General features: G+C 47.9%; 1 protein-coding gene and 1 non-coding gene across 2 annotated transcripts; one reads left to right on the top strand and one right to left on the bottom strand.

Moving 5' to 3' along the window:
- Nucleotides 1-1,899: 1,899 nt before the first annotated feature.
- Nucleotides 1,900-11,770, top strand: tmem88b (transmembrane protein 88 b). Its single transcript, XM_056300629.1, has 3 exons — nucleotides 1,900-2,344; nucleotides 5,127-5,537; nucleotides 11,175-11,770. Exons 2-3 carry the CDS (start codon nucleotides 5,133-5,135, stop codon nucleotides 11,460-11,462), a joined length of 693 nt encoding a protein of 230 aa, XP_056156604.1. The 5' UTR covers nucleotides 1,900-2,344; nucleotides 5,127-5,132; the 3' UTR covers nucleotides 11,463-11,770.
- A 3,171-nt stretch (nucleotides 11,771-14,941) lies between these two features.
- LOC130131040 (U1 spliceosomal RNA) lies at nucleotides 14,942-15,105 on the bottom strand. Its single transcript, XR_008812211.1, has one exon. It is a non-coding gene; the product is annotated as a U1 spliceosomal RNA (small nuclear RNA).
- Between the last annotated feature and the right edge of the window lie 845 nt (nucleotides 15,106-15,950).

The following is a 15,950-nucleotide window of genomic DNA, read 5'->3' as shown; positions in this document are numbered from 1 at the left end:
CCAGCCGCTTCTTTTCACCTGACTGAAGAGTTTCACCAGGGGGGATGTGGCACGTGGGAGAATCGCAAATTCCCCCTCAGCCCCCCCCCCCCCAAAAAAGGCACCCTGACTGACCAGAGGAGGCGCAAGTGCAGCGACCAGGACACATATCCACATCCGGTTTCCCACCTGCAGACACGGCCAATGGTGTCTGTAAGGACGCCCCACCAAGCCGGAGGTAACACAGGGATTTGAACTGGGATCCCCGTGTTGATAGGCAACAGAACGGACTACGCTACCCGGACGCCCCAGGGCTGGGACTTTAATTATTTTACCCTTTTATGTTTTAGTTTTTGAATAGTGCAATATGAATTATTTCTACAGCACATGGTGTGTGTAACTCGTCTTACTCATGATGGGGGTTTTGACCTCTCAGTCCGTATCTGGGCACACACACACACACACACACACACCACTGACACCTATGGGCAATTTAGAGATTCCAATTTACCTAACATACATATGTCCCTGGACTGTGGCAAGAAACCCAAGCAAACATGGAGGGGAACATGCAGTTGGGCTTGAATAAAACCCAGGACCCTCTTGCTGCAAGGCCACCAAGCTAACCACAAAATGCACCAAATCCTGTGTAACGGTAACTATAAAGAATGTCAATCCATCCATTATCCAAACCGCTTATCCTACACAGAGTCATGGGGATGCTGGAGCCTATCCCAGCAGTCATTGGGTGGCAGGCAAGGGACACCCTGGACAGGCCGCCAGTCCATCACAGGGCCCACACACACACACACACTTTAGTACACCTGATTCACCTGACTTACATGTCTCTGGACTGTGGGAGGAAACCAGAACACCCGGAGAAAACACACGCAGACACAGGGAGAACATGCTAACTCCACACAGAGGACGACCCCAAGGTTGGACTACCCTGGGGCTCGAACCCAGGACCTTCTTGCTGCGAGGCGACCGTGCTCCCCACTGGGCCACCGTGCTGCCGGTAAATGTAAAGAACGTAAGACACCAAATCACCGATTGTGCACTTTTTCTATAAATATTTGCTCAATGATAACATAAAACCCAATGACTTAGCCTAATCGAACAGTCCTAAACCTGAAACATGGCACTTTGCATGGTATGGATTAAAGCTGGGGTTTTCTGTGAAATCCTTAAGAAAGACAAAAAAAAATCAACAAAAACGTTAACCTGATCACTTGACTTTAAGCACTGACCCTGCTGATGTTTCCTTGAGGAAAACAATCGCTGAGAAAATGTTTTGCAGCCGACGCTGCCCTCTGCCCAGTCCTGAGGAGAAGGTCACTTCCCTGCACAGATCGCAAAAGATTTAAATAAACTGAACCGTGTGTAGCCAACAATCTCACCATGGCAGAGGCTGACTGACAAACTGAAACATCGAACATGTCAGAGGATGTGCTCAGAGACAGTCGAGCGGTCATGACCTCGTTCTGGGCAGCCTCTACCAGCCTCCTTTTGGAAGAAAAAAAAATTACAGCAGCCTTTTACATACTTCTGCAGATTAATATCTTTAGCGTAACCTCTACCTCACCGACCATTTAAATAAACACACAGCTTCGTCTCGTCCCCTCCCTCCCCTCCTCTTATTGGGCCCCCTCTCCACAGGCGCTCTGCTCCCCTGAACCTCCTGATGGTTCTCCTCATTAAGACACACAACTCCAAACCCCCATGTAATGGGAGGGGGGGTGTGTGTGTGAAGAGGGTGGGGTTACAACATGTAAAGTTGAGCATTGTGGGCGAAGTTGGGTGGTATAGTGAGGGGCGGTTGGGGGAGGGGGAGTGAGAGTGAGAGATATTCCCAAGAGAGACTCTCAAATCACAAGGGGGAGGAGGGGGAGTGCAAAAAAAGAGGGCAAGGCAGGCAAACCGACAGAAGGGGTTTAGAAATCTCTGTGCTGCACCTTCACTTTACATCTGCTAGAACTGAGGCAGGGGGGAAAAAATTCCAGACGGGGACTTAATCAGCTCCACTGACAACTCCAGATAGCGGAGAGAAGAACCAGCGGGACTCCAGAGCCCCAGGAATCCAAACACACCACTAGTCACAGATAAGGCAGCAAGAGGGGAGCCCCTCAAAATCGGTCCGACAGCCCTCTCAACTTCCACTTCGCCCAAGGAAAGGAGCAGCAGGCTAACCCTGATCTGAGGAGAGGACTCTTGACACTAGGAAGAAAACTAAGATTTCACTGAGAAGGGGTCTTCTGTTGGGGGGATTGACAGGACTCGAGCATTACTTTGGAGTTTCTGACAGTTAACCAGCACCAAACTGGAGGAGGAACAGCAAGTGGTCAACTGGGCCCCCCACCATAATGTAAGTAGAACAGCATTCACACAGCTCAGGCACATTTAAACGGCATTTCAACAGCCACAACCTCCTCACACCAAGTGGAGCAAGTCCGGGGCCATTTGAAGTCTTTTCACATCGAGTATAAACATTTGCTGACACACAAACGGGGTGTGAGAAACACGGACTACATTTAGGTAGTTGCATTGTTTAAAACAATAGTGACAGAATAATGGACACCCCCCCCCAAAAAAAAAAATCAATGAGGCGAAGCACGATAATGACCCAGACTAGTTGTGGATCCTATGACAATAAGCACATGTGACAGCAAAAGTTTAAAATCTATAGAAATCTATAGATAAGGTGCAGCGCCACGCCTACGTGTGATCATGTGGTAGCACCATTAACTTTGTCCCACGGCACATTCTCACAAAAGTCCAGTTTTCAGGACACACAATGATGTGACGTGTTATTCGAAGAACTGCTATTCAAAGAATAATAAGAACAGTGAGCAAAATGGGTGGAGCACCCAGATGGAGGTTTTTTTTTTCCTTCCCAGAAAGGAGCACAATGAGTCACCTCACATGTAAACATCACACACACACACACACACACACACACACACACACACACACACACACACACACACACACACACACACACACACACACACACACACACACACACACACACACCTTCCTGCCAGCCATTCCTGCACGACCTTCCACCTGAACAGAAGCACTTCAGACAACAATAGGGGAGAGATGTGGGGGAAAAAACAACGCCAAGTCACCAAGGAGAGTGTTCAGAATGGACGTCTTCCGCCGGTTATTCTGACCCTATGTCTTAAGTGCTCTGTGGTGTGGACAGTACAGCATGTAACGGTCATCCTCATCTGACTCTCGAGTGTTTGTCGATAAGTGACTTCATCTATTGAGCACTTTAAACAAATTTGCACCAAAGCGCTACATAATGAACGGGAAGGGCAGTCTGACACACATAAAACCGCACACTGACACGTGTAGCCTGAATGGTTGACTTGCAATACGCCACAAGTGCAGCTCCTGGATCTGCATGACTGAATAAGTAACTGGCCGGTTATCTGTGACGGAGTGGCCAACAGGAGCTGGGTGAGAGGATGAGGAGTCCTGCCTAGCGGGTTCCATCGCCGTGGCATTCCTGCCAGTCGACCCGGGTCTATTGTTTGGCGATGCTCCCGGGCTGGTAGAGGGCAACACTGTCTCTTGACCCTCGGGAAGTGGATTCATCCTGTACCCAAGACTGTCATAACAATGCTGAAAGATAGACGAGCGGTCGTATCTCGAGTATCTGCCGTTGGCTTAAGTTTCAACCAAACCAGGACAAACACAACCCTGCCGTTTCTCCCCCTCAGCCTTCCTATTATCAAAACAGGGGGGACTACCAGCTCTCTTTTTTACAATGAATAAAATTAGGGCGTCCGGGTAGCGTAGCGGCCTATTCCGTTGCCTACCAACACAGGGATCGGTGGTTCGAATCTGTGTTGCCTCTGGCTTGGTCAGGCGTCCCTACAGACACAATTGGCCATGTCTGCGGGTCGGAAGTCAGATGTGGGAATGTGTCCTGGTCACTGCACTAGCACCTCCTCTGGTCGGTCAAGGCACCTGTTCAGGGATGAGGGTGAACTGGGGGGGGGGGGGGGAATAGTGTGATCCTCCCATGCGCTACATCCCCCTGGCAAAACTCCTCAGTGTCAGGTGAAAAGATCCACATGTATCGGAGGAGGCATGTGGTAGTCTGCAGCCCCCCCCCCCGGATCGGCAGAAGGGGTGGAGCAGCGACCGGGACAGCTTGGAGGAGTGCGGTAACTGGCCGGATGCAATATACAATTGGGGAGAAGGGGGGGGGGATTTTTTAAAATTAAGGCCTGGCTCAGGGGTACATGGGGGAATAATAACACATCACATCCACATTTATATGAACATTTACAAATTTACACCCAAAACCAATATAACGCCTGACCACTTTTCCTCTCCACCGAGGGTAAACTGTACAAACCTTGTCATGACGTCACACAAAACATCGATTTGCTGGGAATGTAAACACAAAGTGAAGAAAGATCTACTTACAATATCAGCCCTCCTCTACACAGCCACACAAACGTGTGCAGTCCACACCCAAACACTACACAAACACACTTTGATCCCCATCACGCTTCATCTTTCTGAGTACACGCTCGTAATTAGGGGCCCCTCTTCCTTTGCACCAATCATCTTGCAGATAATCCTTCCCTGATAGACGGGCATTCACACGAATCCGGCTTCACGTTTGTATAAGATAAGACCTATAACCTCTTGGTGAACCCACAACCACCAGACCTTTGAAGACTGATGGAACCCAATTATGATCGAGGGCACATTGCAAAACCCCACGGAAAGAGACAAATCTGCTTGTCCATTCTCTCACTCGAAAAAGTTGAACGTTAGAGGCATTTAATCTTTAACAACTTATTGCTATAGTATCATTTTGTTTTCATTTGTGCTTTAGTTTGGTTCTTTCTTGTTTGTTCATTTTGCTTTTTATTCTGTTGGAAAAACACTAACTTTTGTTTTAAATCACTACACAATGCAAAAAATAAATAGCAATGACTCATCCTCATTTTATGAGGCAAACTCCTTGAACAGATGTTATATTTCCATTATCCCTTCAAACACAGCTACACTGCCTCACATTAACTTTTTTTTCTCTGATTGAATGGTGGCAATAATTCCATTAAACAGTCAACTTCCCTCTCTCACCCCATCACCCCCTCCTCTCCCCCTCCCTCTAGTTCACAATGAGTATGAGCGGTACTCTTGAGAAGGGGGCCCACCATCAGGCCTTGGACCTATCTGAGGAGCTCCCCCCTCATCACCAACACCTCCACCCCAACCACCAGCAACAGCTCGCCCACCACTCAAATTCCCTGGCCTCGACTGCTGCCATGAGCAGCGGGGGCAGAGAGACACCCTCGCGGGTGGTTGTGCCGCCACCCTACTCTGCAGCAGACAGTGCGGGCGGAGGCAGCGAGGCCCCCCTGGAGTTACGCGGGTCCCTGGACTGCTGGGCCTGCTCTGTGCTGGTGACGGCCCAGAATCTGGTCATCGCTGCGATTAACGCTTGTGTGGCCGGGCTGGTGTTCGGAACCATTCTGACACCCGCTATTGTCATGGTGATGTTCGGCTTCCTCTGTCACTCCACGGTAAGAAGGGGAATGGAGTGGATGTACAATGTCTGGTATAACTTTTAAGCCCTTCGTTCAGCTACCTGAGCATTTTGTTTTTCTCACAAATCCCTTCTTCACATGCAAACATAATCACACATGGGAGCAGCCCTGTAAATCCATGTTCCTGAGTTGTAACGCGATTTACTGGCATACTGAATGCCTTGCTCAAGGGTTTTTTGAGAGGATTACCATCGAATAATAATCTCTGCCATTCTCTGCTCAGATGACTCCACTCTCATATGGTAGAGTTTGATTGGTGATAAATTAACACACTTTTCAGTAAAAACAAAAAGGTACAAAATCAAAGATTATTCTCATTTACTTTATCTTACTGACCGTTGGTCATGCCTAGAACAATGTATTTTCTAATCTGCTATTCAAACATCTACATTGTCGTACGCCAGTAGCAAGCAAGAGTGCAATTGCAGGTGGGACATAAATCTGTCTGATTAAGACTAATGTTACGGACTACCTGGGTCTAGGGGTTAAGCATGCAATACTAGTCCTAACCTGGAGTGTGTAGAAAAGATGAAAAAGAGGGCAGAAACAGAGAGAAGGACTGATCTCCAAGACTAGAGAAACAGCAGGGAGGTGGGCTAGCTTACCGAGGTAGCAGGCTAGCAGTTAGCAGGTCCCTCCGACAAGGCCTCGGATTTCAGCTCCCGAAAGCGACGGACTCCGTCTTGGTAGGCTCGTTCAGTTTAGGTTGACGGTGCTGAGCTGGAAAGGCGTAAACTCGCAGCGTCCTGGACAGCGTGTTCAAAATGGCGTATCCCGAGGCCGCCATTAATTATCTCCGGGGGACGCGCCCGCGCCTCGCGCTGACGTCATTTTATAAACACTGCTTAACCACGCCTCCAATCGTTGCTCAACGAAAACCCGTCCGAGTATGTAAGAAAAGGAAGCGGGGGAAAAGGCAAATATAACCCCCATCACTTCTAACACTAATACGCATTATATACCAAAGCTTTCCGCCTTTTTGTGTTGGTAACCTAAAAAAAAGAATGGATACAATAAATCTGACAGTCGAAATGGGAACTGTACCTTTAAAACGCAATTGGCAACGTCATCAGACAGCGCCTTGTATTCTTTGAGTTGAGCAGCGACTCTTGTTTATTTTGCCTCTCGGCGCAGGAGTGACGCGTGGCCTCTACATGTAGTCCGTGTGTGTCTCACCGCCGGGCTTGGTGAGGCTGATGTGAGGAACAGCCATAAACGACAAGCGCCAGTGAAAATCCCGTGAATCCGCGTGGTTTGGGGTTTTTGACTCGTCTTCCTCTTAAACCAAGAAACACGGACTAAACCGTCACAACTGCCCTACAAAATCGTGCTGTTTGTCCTGCGTTGGACCGTCTACGATTTTAACTTTACCAACACTGGCCAGCCTCCCTGGACAAATGTATTGCAGCCGACTCAAGGGGGCAGCCGGGAACCGAACCCGTGTCTCCCGCACCACGGACGACTACGCTAACCAGTCGACTAAAGGGTCCGACCCCCTAGCTGACGACTAGCGAGTCTAGGTATCCAACACAGTCTCGCTCCCAACTCTTCACATACGGACGCTTGGTCAGGACCAGTGGCGCCCCCAAGGGGTGGCCATGGCCACCCTGATACTATCCCTGGCCTCCCCGCTGGCCCCCCTAGCCACGAGTTGCATATGCAGAATATGCTTCTGATTATGCATAATATGCTTCTATCTGATATTTTACATTAGGTGCTGTTCATTTAAATCAATAATGTATATTTTTCTCAACTCTCATATTGACAGTTTTCCACTAGGCTATGCAGTATACTACAACAGCATCATAGAATTCCCGAAATTCAGTCATGGCTTTTGATTTTGGTGTGCCACCCCAAGATTTTCAGTGGCCCCATTTGCCCCCCCCCCCCATGAAAAATGTCTGGGGGCGCCACTGGTCAGGACTCCTCTTCGTCACTTGGCAACGCTCTGGGTCCCCCTTTAGGCAACTGTCAACGTGGAGGGCAGTTGTGTTATGTGGTCTCGCCCCACATCTGCCAGCAGACAAGGGACTGGGATCACACACAGCACTTTGCTTGCATGTGCTCATAGGCACACAAAAAACACACAATCATCACATGTTAATGAACTACCCGCGCACGTTACAGTACCGAGCCAGGCTGCTAAGTTCTGCGTCCTGACAGGCCACACAGGGCAAAATCAACAAATCTTTAGTGAGCCATCGAACTGTCAGAAGGTAAGGAACACTGAAATATAGTGTTACTAAAACACCGAGAGGGTTAAAATGTAATCCTGCTGGAATTTCTGATGTAGTCTTTAATCTTTTGTAGGATAAAGAATTAACCTTTTATCAGTTTTGGCAGGGAGCAAGTGTGCCTCGCAGTGGCACAGTGTGGGCACATGATTTTTAGTTACAGAAAATAAATATACACACACACACACACACACACACACACACACACACACACACACACACACACACACACACACACATTTTCCTAGACAAATGCTGGACCACAACGCAGCTATATCAACACCATACATATCCGAACAGCAAGTCGTCATCTCATAACTCATCCACAAGTTCTGGAAAGCCTTCGTCTGGAGGTTCTGGGTGGAGTTTGTCTCAGCGATAAGCGGAGAGATAATCTGATAAGTCTGAGGTTGCTTCAGATGTGGAGGAGGAGGAGAGTGAATTGGGGTGGACGAAGGGTCACAGGGCTCCTGGGAATCTGACGCCAATGCTTACAACTTTGAAGGGAGCTTACAGCTTTGGTAGCTAGTTGAGGATTAGCGAGCACATATCCCAGGAATATGTAACAATAAAGAATATGAACATAACATACACATACAAAACGTCAGTCAAACACTCGGTCAAACACTTTCTCTAACACCCCCACCCCCCTCTCTCAAACATACACACAGAGTTTGCTAGCTGGCTGGCAGAAAACATCTGAGGTATATACAGAATGTGAACATAAACACAGAAAATATGACGAGAGCAACTGAAGATGTAGCCTAACACATGAACATTTGTACTCTCTCCCACTTGAAAACACACACACACACACCCCCACCCACCCACCCAAACCACCCATTTGACCTCTTATCCCTGTGTCCATCAGTAAGTCCTTATGGTTCAGAGACTTTGAATAAGGCACCAAGCACATTTCTGCAAATCACCATCTTAATGACCAGAAAGACCAGAATTCTCTGTTCTGACTCCCACCCAATTAGACCTCATGTGACACCATCTTAGACAGGATTAACTGTGACTTGAAGGGTAGAAGAGAGAGTGAGAGCGAGAGAGAGATGAGGAAAAAAAGCACAGAATAGTGCTGGGGTCAAGAAGGCCACATTTATCCCATTCTCTTCTATTCAGTAAAATATGGAAAAGATGTGAGACTGTCATTCGATCCCGGTGTCCCACTGTGAAATTAGAAGGATTGCAAAGGTGCTATGATCATCTAAAAAACCGTCATGCAAAACCAAAAACCAGGATCCTGTTTGAACACTCTGAAAGGGAGGTCTCACCGAGGGAATAAAAACAAAGCCACACTTGGATGAGTATTTGAGAGTCCATACTGCCTCCTCAACTCTTGTTCCCAATTTTTCCTCTCCTCTCTGTGCCTGCAGCCATAACTCACCCACTCCCCCTGCCTCTGTCCTCCATGTTTCCCTCCCTCCCTCCCCCGAGCAGCTCTTATTTTTTGGCCGGGGTGCAGCTGTTAACATCATGTTCAGAGAGAAGTAAGGAGCGAGGGAAGCCTCCTCTCAGAGGAGCCCCTCCAGAGGCCCTGGGCTTCAACCTAACCCTTAATAGTGACCGGTGGCAGGAGAAGGATTTTTAGGATTGTTTATTAATTTAAGAGACAAAAATTTTGGGACTTTTGGGCGTCCGGGTAGCGTAGCGGTCTGTTTCGTTGCCCACCAACACGGGGATCGCTGGTTCGAATCCCCGTGTTACTTCCGGCTTGGTCGGGCGTCCCTACAGACACAATTGGCCGTGTTTTGTGGGCGGGAAGCTGGATGTGGGTATGTGTCCTGTTCAGGGGGGAACTGGGGGGAGTAGCGGGATCCTCCCACGCGCTACATCCCCCTGGCGAAACTCCTCACTGTCAGGTGAAAAGAAGCGGCTGGCGACTTCACATGTATGGGAGGAGGCATGTGGTAGTCTGCAGCCCTCCCTGGGTCGGCGGAGGGGGGTGGAGCAGCGACCCGGACAGCTCAGAAGAGTGGGGCAACTGGGAGGATACAACTGGGGAGAAAAAGGGGGAGAAAATCCACAAAAAAAACTTTTGACTTTGGTGGCTGGAAAATAAACATTCAACCTGCCCCTTTTCCATCGTCTGCTGCCTACCCCATCCATCCTCACACCTTGTGCCCCCCACCCCCCACCCCACCGTGGTCCCCCTCGCTCCCACACTCCTTTACTCCCTGTACCGTTTTTACCACACCGGGTAGACAAGGATGACTCAACCAGTGGTGTTCCCTCTCCAACTCGCCACACCCAGCAAACTCCAGTTTGTACCCCTACCCCCCTTTGAGGGGTACCAACGGGGGGAAATGCTGGGAGGGGGGGGGCACTTTTGTGTTTTAGGGGTTTCTTTTTGGTTTACTGGGGACTGGGTGCATGAATTCTTCGCGAACACTGGGTTATGACTCTTCCCAAGAGATGTGTGTGTGTGTGTCTGTGTGTGTGTGTGTGTGTGTGTGTGTGTAATACAACTAGCTCACCTCAGACACACATTCCATGCTGAACACGTCATCTCCCGTCCTTATCCTGGCCTTCCTTTCTGCTGCTCACACCAGTATTAAGATGGATCATCTTCCATATGGGAAAATCCAGCTCGGCTCAGAAATACACAGTCAGGACGATGTCATCCAGAGAGCTGCTTCTGCCTGGTCTGCACAACATTTCCATCCACTTCAAAATTCAGTTTCGGGGCTGTGAAAAACAAAACGAAAAAAAAAAAGACAAAAGTCGAAAGGAGTTGTGAGGATAAAGTGCTCAAAAACAACCTCAAACAAACGCTTTACTAGCACAAAAAGACCCCATCTACAAAAACAAAACAACAAAACAATCCAGCAGGATTGTGCAGGACATCATAAACAATGAATTTGTCTTTTATTTTGAATACGTCACGTTTTCTTGACTCAACAATATTTTGACCATTCTTTGTTGTCTACAATTCCCTCCTTTTTTTGTGTGCTCTGGTTTCAGGCACTGCCAGAAGTGTGTGTGTGGTGTGACTGAAGTGTGTGTGTGTGTGTGTGTGGGGGGGGGGGGGGGGGGTGTCCAGGGAGCGAAAGGTGCAGCGACCAGGACACATACCCCCATCCGGCTTCCCACCCACGGGCACGCCCAGTTGTGTCTGTAGGGTCGCTCGACCAATCCGGAGGTAACGCGGGGATTCGAACCGGCGATCCCCGTGTTGGTGGGCAACGGAATAGACCGCTTCGCTACCCGGACGCCCTGATTTTTACAATTGTTATAACCTATCATTGATCTTCTTCTTTGTTTCAATCCTTTTACTTTTGTATGTCTTTACTTTACGGATGAAATGTGCGATGGAAATCTAGTTTGGTCGGTTGACTTACCAACACGCTCGCCTCCCCCCACGTCTCACCAGGTTCGCCCCCATGGGACGTCCCCCTACTGCTCAGACCTGCTGACTGACGGCGGGTGTGTGGCTCTGCTGGTGGTGGGCTTCCTCCTGGTCACTCCCCTGCTGGTTTTGGCTCTGGCCGCCTACTGCCGGCTGGCACGCCACCTGCAGCTGGGCCTCTGCTTCATCCCTTACAGCCGGGCCGTCTACAAGAACCTCCCTGCCACCCAGCACCGCGGCCTGGCCACCGGATGCTGCGGCGGTCGCGCCCGGAAGGACAGCGGCAAGGGAAAGGGAAAGGTTTGGGTGTGAGATGCAGAGGGGGTGAGAAAGGGCGAGAGAGAGAGGGATGAATTGGTGTCCGGGGGATCTCGTGTAAATGGAAGTTAGAGGAAAGGATGGGGGGTAGGAGACGGGAGCTGGCTTTGTGTGCGAGTGTGTGATTAGGCCTATAAACGACCGCGAATGGAGGGACGAGGAATATTACAAGCAGAAGAGGAAGGAGGGGATAACATGAAAACCATCACTGCAACTAAACTAACTCTCATGACCTCACAAGGACCGCCTTCGCAACCGACCTTCTGATTTGGTTGGTAGTAAGTGTATGTGTGTGGCATGGAAGGGGGAAGGGGGAAGGGGAAAGGGGGGGGGTAGCTGGAAATGGAGCCAAAACTTTGAGTTTCCACATTAATCGCGGGTAAGCCACTGAAAATGCCAAGGATAACACAAAGGAGCCATATGCAAAACAGGACCTTCATCTCAGACACACATCTCCATGGGGGGGGGGGGGGGTATACACGCCCAAGGGTTGCATAATGATTATGAAGCTGAGTGCTCGAAAGTATAACACATCAATCTGAGAATCGCCGAGATCAGCTGAGCTGTCGAAAGTCAACTGTTTGAGGCGCATCGTCGCTACAGAAACACCGGAAATGACGTTTCTGGACAATAAACAAGGTCATGCAAGGTTTAGATGTCGTAAAGAGACTAAACACCATTGTATTTTGTCACATAGTTGCATAGTGTAGTTTCATATCCTGCTTTGTCGCACACAGCCTGTGACTGCAACCTCTTTTATATTTTCTTGTTCTTTTACAAATAAATGTTTTTCGGAAACTACTTTGCCTCCGTACATTTTGTTATTTGGTCTCTCAACGTGTACTCCGCGTTGGCCGTGGAGGTGGCAGGGGAGGGTGTTGTGACGTCTTCCTCTGGTGAAAGCTGTGTAGACTGGCCTCGGCGGCTACACGGTTACCAGCGCACACGCAGCCAGGACACAACACACGCCTCACGCGCACACACACGCGCGTCAGCACGCTCAGGTGATCAGAACCACAAATGGCCCTCAGCCATCATCTGACAGCCCGCCTAGAGGGATTCCCAGGCTTCAGTAAGCCCCCCCCCCACCCGTCAACCATGGGGGGACAAGAGACCCCGTCACACTCGTCCCTTGAATGGAGAAGAGGTGATGTGAGAGAAGTCATGAAGGCCTAATCCAGTGGTTTAGGAGAGATTATATTTCATTGTAGGGGGGATTTTTTTTAATTTACTGGTGGTTGTGATGACCGGATTAACCCGCTAGGGGCAGAAATGTGCTATGGGCGCCTACAGATCTGACCGATTGTTGACCCTTACTCATTGCGCATGTACCCCCTCCCCTCCAAGTACCCACTGAGAGAGAAGGCCAAACAGACGTGAGCGATCGGGGCCGGTCACGTGCACCAAGAACATTTTGCAGAGGCGGGGCTCGCCTGTTCGAATCCCCGTGTTACCTCCGGCTTGGTCGGCCGTCCCTACAGACACACTTGGCCGTGTCTGCGGGTGGGAAACCGGATGTGGGTATGTGTCCTGGTCGCTGCACTAGCGCCTCCTCTGGACGGTCGGGGTGCCTGTTCGGGGGAGGGGGGGGATAGCGTGATCCTCCCACGCGCTACGCCCCCCTGGTGAAACTCCTCACTGTCAGGTGAAAGGAAGCTGCTGGTGACTCCACATGTATGGGAGGAGGCATGTGGTAGTCTGCAGAGGGGGTGGAGCAGCGACCGGGACAACTCGGAAAACGGGGTAATTGGCCAAGTACAATTAGGGAGAAAAGGGAGAAATAAAATGTGACAGAGTTTTTCAGCAAGGAGTAAAGGGTGGGCAAAGGGTGCCACGGGGACGCCCCGGAAGGCACAGCAGTTGCCCACTCTGCCCAGCACCTAGTCCAGCCCTGACGGTTACAGATAATACACGACGACCGCGAGGACAGACACCATGTGGTAAGTTGGCGCCACCGCGTGGTCAGATAATGCAAGTACGTAAGTTCATAGAATTATGATTAATAGAAAACACCAACCACGTTGGGCATTCGTTGAATAAAACGTTTTGTGGTTTGTTTTTGCAGCACAGACGCTTTAGAGTTTTGACGGGTGTACTGGCGCTGCTGAAGAGAAAAGGTTCACCATGTACGGCCACGAAACAGCGTTTGGACTGCTCAGAATACTCCCTTCTCTTGGACGCAGTCGTCCGTTTTTCTCCACGTCTGCTTGGGGCATTATAACACGTGTGTCAGTCACACGATTCCACTAAACACGGCCTCTCCTTCACTCCTCCTTTGGTGACTAAAGGCTGAGCGAGGGAGAGGCGACCTGTGGCGCAGGGGGGCGCCGTACCCGAGTGCATCATGTGTCTCCAAAGTTACTGGACGGGAAGGCCGCTGTAAGTTCACCTTCCGTGGTTCACGTCTGCAGCCGTTTCCATCGCGATAAGTGAGGCAACGGGTGTTAACGCATAACGCATGGATGCATCTTCAAACCAAGCCTTGCAGACTGCTGACATCAGCTGGATGTATGATGTATGTTAGATAGATGTATGATGTATGTTAGATAGATGTATGATAGATATATGTATTATGTATGTTAGATATATGTATTATGTATGTTACATATATGTATTATGTATGTTAGATAGATGTATTGTTATATATGTATGATGTATGTTAGATAGATGTATGATGTATGTTAGATAGATGTATGATGTATGTTAGATAGATGTTAGATAGATGTATGATGTATGTTAGATAGATGTATGATGTATGTTAGATAGATGTATTGTTATATATGTATGATGTATGTTAGATAGATGTACTATGTTAGATAGATGTATGATGTATGTTAGATAGATGTTAGATAGATGTATGACGTGTTAGATAGATGTATGATAGATAGATGTATGATGTATGTTAGATGTATGATGTATATTAGATAGACGTATTATGTATGTTAGATATATGTATTATGTATGTTAGATAGATGTATTATGTATGTTAGATAGATGTATTATATATGTTAGATGTATTGTGTATGTTAGATAGATGTATGATGTATGTTAGATAGATGTATTATGTATGTTAGATAGATGTATGATGTATGTTAGATATATGTATTATGTATGTTAGATAGATGTATTATGTATGTCAGATGTTGCCAACTTTCCGATTTTAAAATCAGCCATTTACTGTGATCATTTATTGTAATAAATCTTGAAACCACCGGAGAGTGCTGCTGGAACAACACAATCCCATGTGTATTCGCATAAGCAAATGCTATGTAGTTCACTCGCTATGCTAATTATTTCATAACCAAACCAAGGACACTAAAAAGAACTTTACATATCAGTTGTCAAAGATTGTTGTCATCAAAACAGAAAGTCTCAAAAAAGATAGGGTATAACAAACGTAGTGACCACGTGATAACCTGATGGGACTTAAACTTAAGTTCTATAAATACTAAGATTTATCTTGAACATGCGATCAGGGGAGAGCGCGAACGCAGTCCCCCACTACCAGAAATTATGCAGTCGAGATTCCCACATTTGGGGAATTCGCAGGGGTCAGCACAACCGGAGTGCAATGGTCAAGCCTCGCCCTGGGTGAACCACCTTCTTGATCATGGTATCTCCCCTGCCAGGTAAGTATGAATTCTAGCCCTCACACACACCATCCTATTCTCACACACATCTATCTGGATCACGGTGCCAACACGTCAACGGCGACTCCGTATTACTGCCGACGCACGATCCCAGTTATCCTCACAGTTATACGTCCTGTTTACAAGTTCGCTTTATAGACAATGTCAGAATTATTTGCTTCTTTGTATTTCTTTGCATTTCCCATCATGCATCGCTGTATTGAATGAGACGACTGTTATCCGGAGAGGGGTTCTGTCTGTGCCAAGTAAACCCTGATCCGCCCACAGGTCTTCTTCTTCTCTCCGTTTACTGGCGGATCGCATACGACTTTAAGTTACATACCGCCACCTACTGTACAACAGGGTGTAACTTCACGTCATTTTACCCTATTCCTTAAATCATCAACCTTGTGTCACTTAAGGCAGTGTTTCTCAACCGGGGGTCCGCGGACCCCTAGTGGTCCGTGGTGTAATTGCAAGGGGTCCGTGAAAATAAATTATCTTTAAAAAAAAGATCCTATGACATTTATAGAAATAGGATTATTTTACTCAAATGTGACTGAGACCTTTATCTACCTAAACTATAAAGGGTAACAGCACTTTTTTCTCTAATTACATCTGTTTCACAAGTGTAATTTATTGTATTTTAATAAGAGATCTCGCTCCCGTTTGCATTGTTAAAAGTTACTGCATAAACATTCTGTTCTGAAAGTTACTGAATACATATTCTGTTTTGTTACATATATCTGAAAGTTACTGAATACATATTCTGTTTTGTTACATATATCTGAAAGTTACTGCATAAGAATTCTGTTTTAACTATATCTAAGTTACAACTGAAAGCTCTTATTTT

The sequence above is a fragment of the Lampris incognitus genome, chromosome 20 (assembly GCF_029633865.1).
Source record: "Lampris incognitus isolate fLamInc1 chromosome 20, fLamInc1.hap2, whole genome shotgun sequence".
In the NCBI taxonomy this organism is placed as follows: Eukaryota; Metazoa; Chordata; class Actinopteri; order Lampriformes; family Lampridae; genus Lampris; species Lampris incognitus.
This window is presented reverse-complemented; position numbering and strand designations above follow the sequence as displayed.

Coding starts and splice junctions, on each gene's coding strand:
- tmem88b (XM_056300629.1), top strand. CDS start 5,133: ATGAGTATGAGCGGTACTCTTGAGAAGGGGGCCCACCATCAGGCCTTG. Junction 5,538..11,174: donor GCTTCCTCTGTCACTCCACG/GTAAGAAGGGGA, acceptor ACGTCTCACCAG/GTTCGCCCCCATGGGACGTC.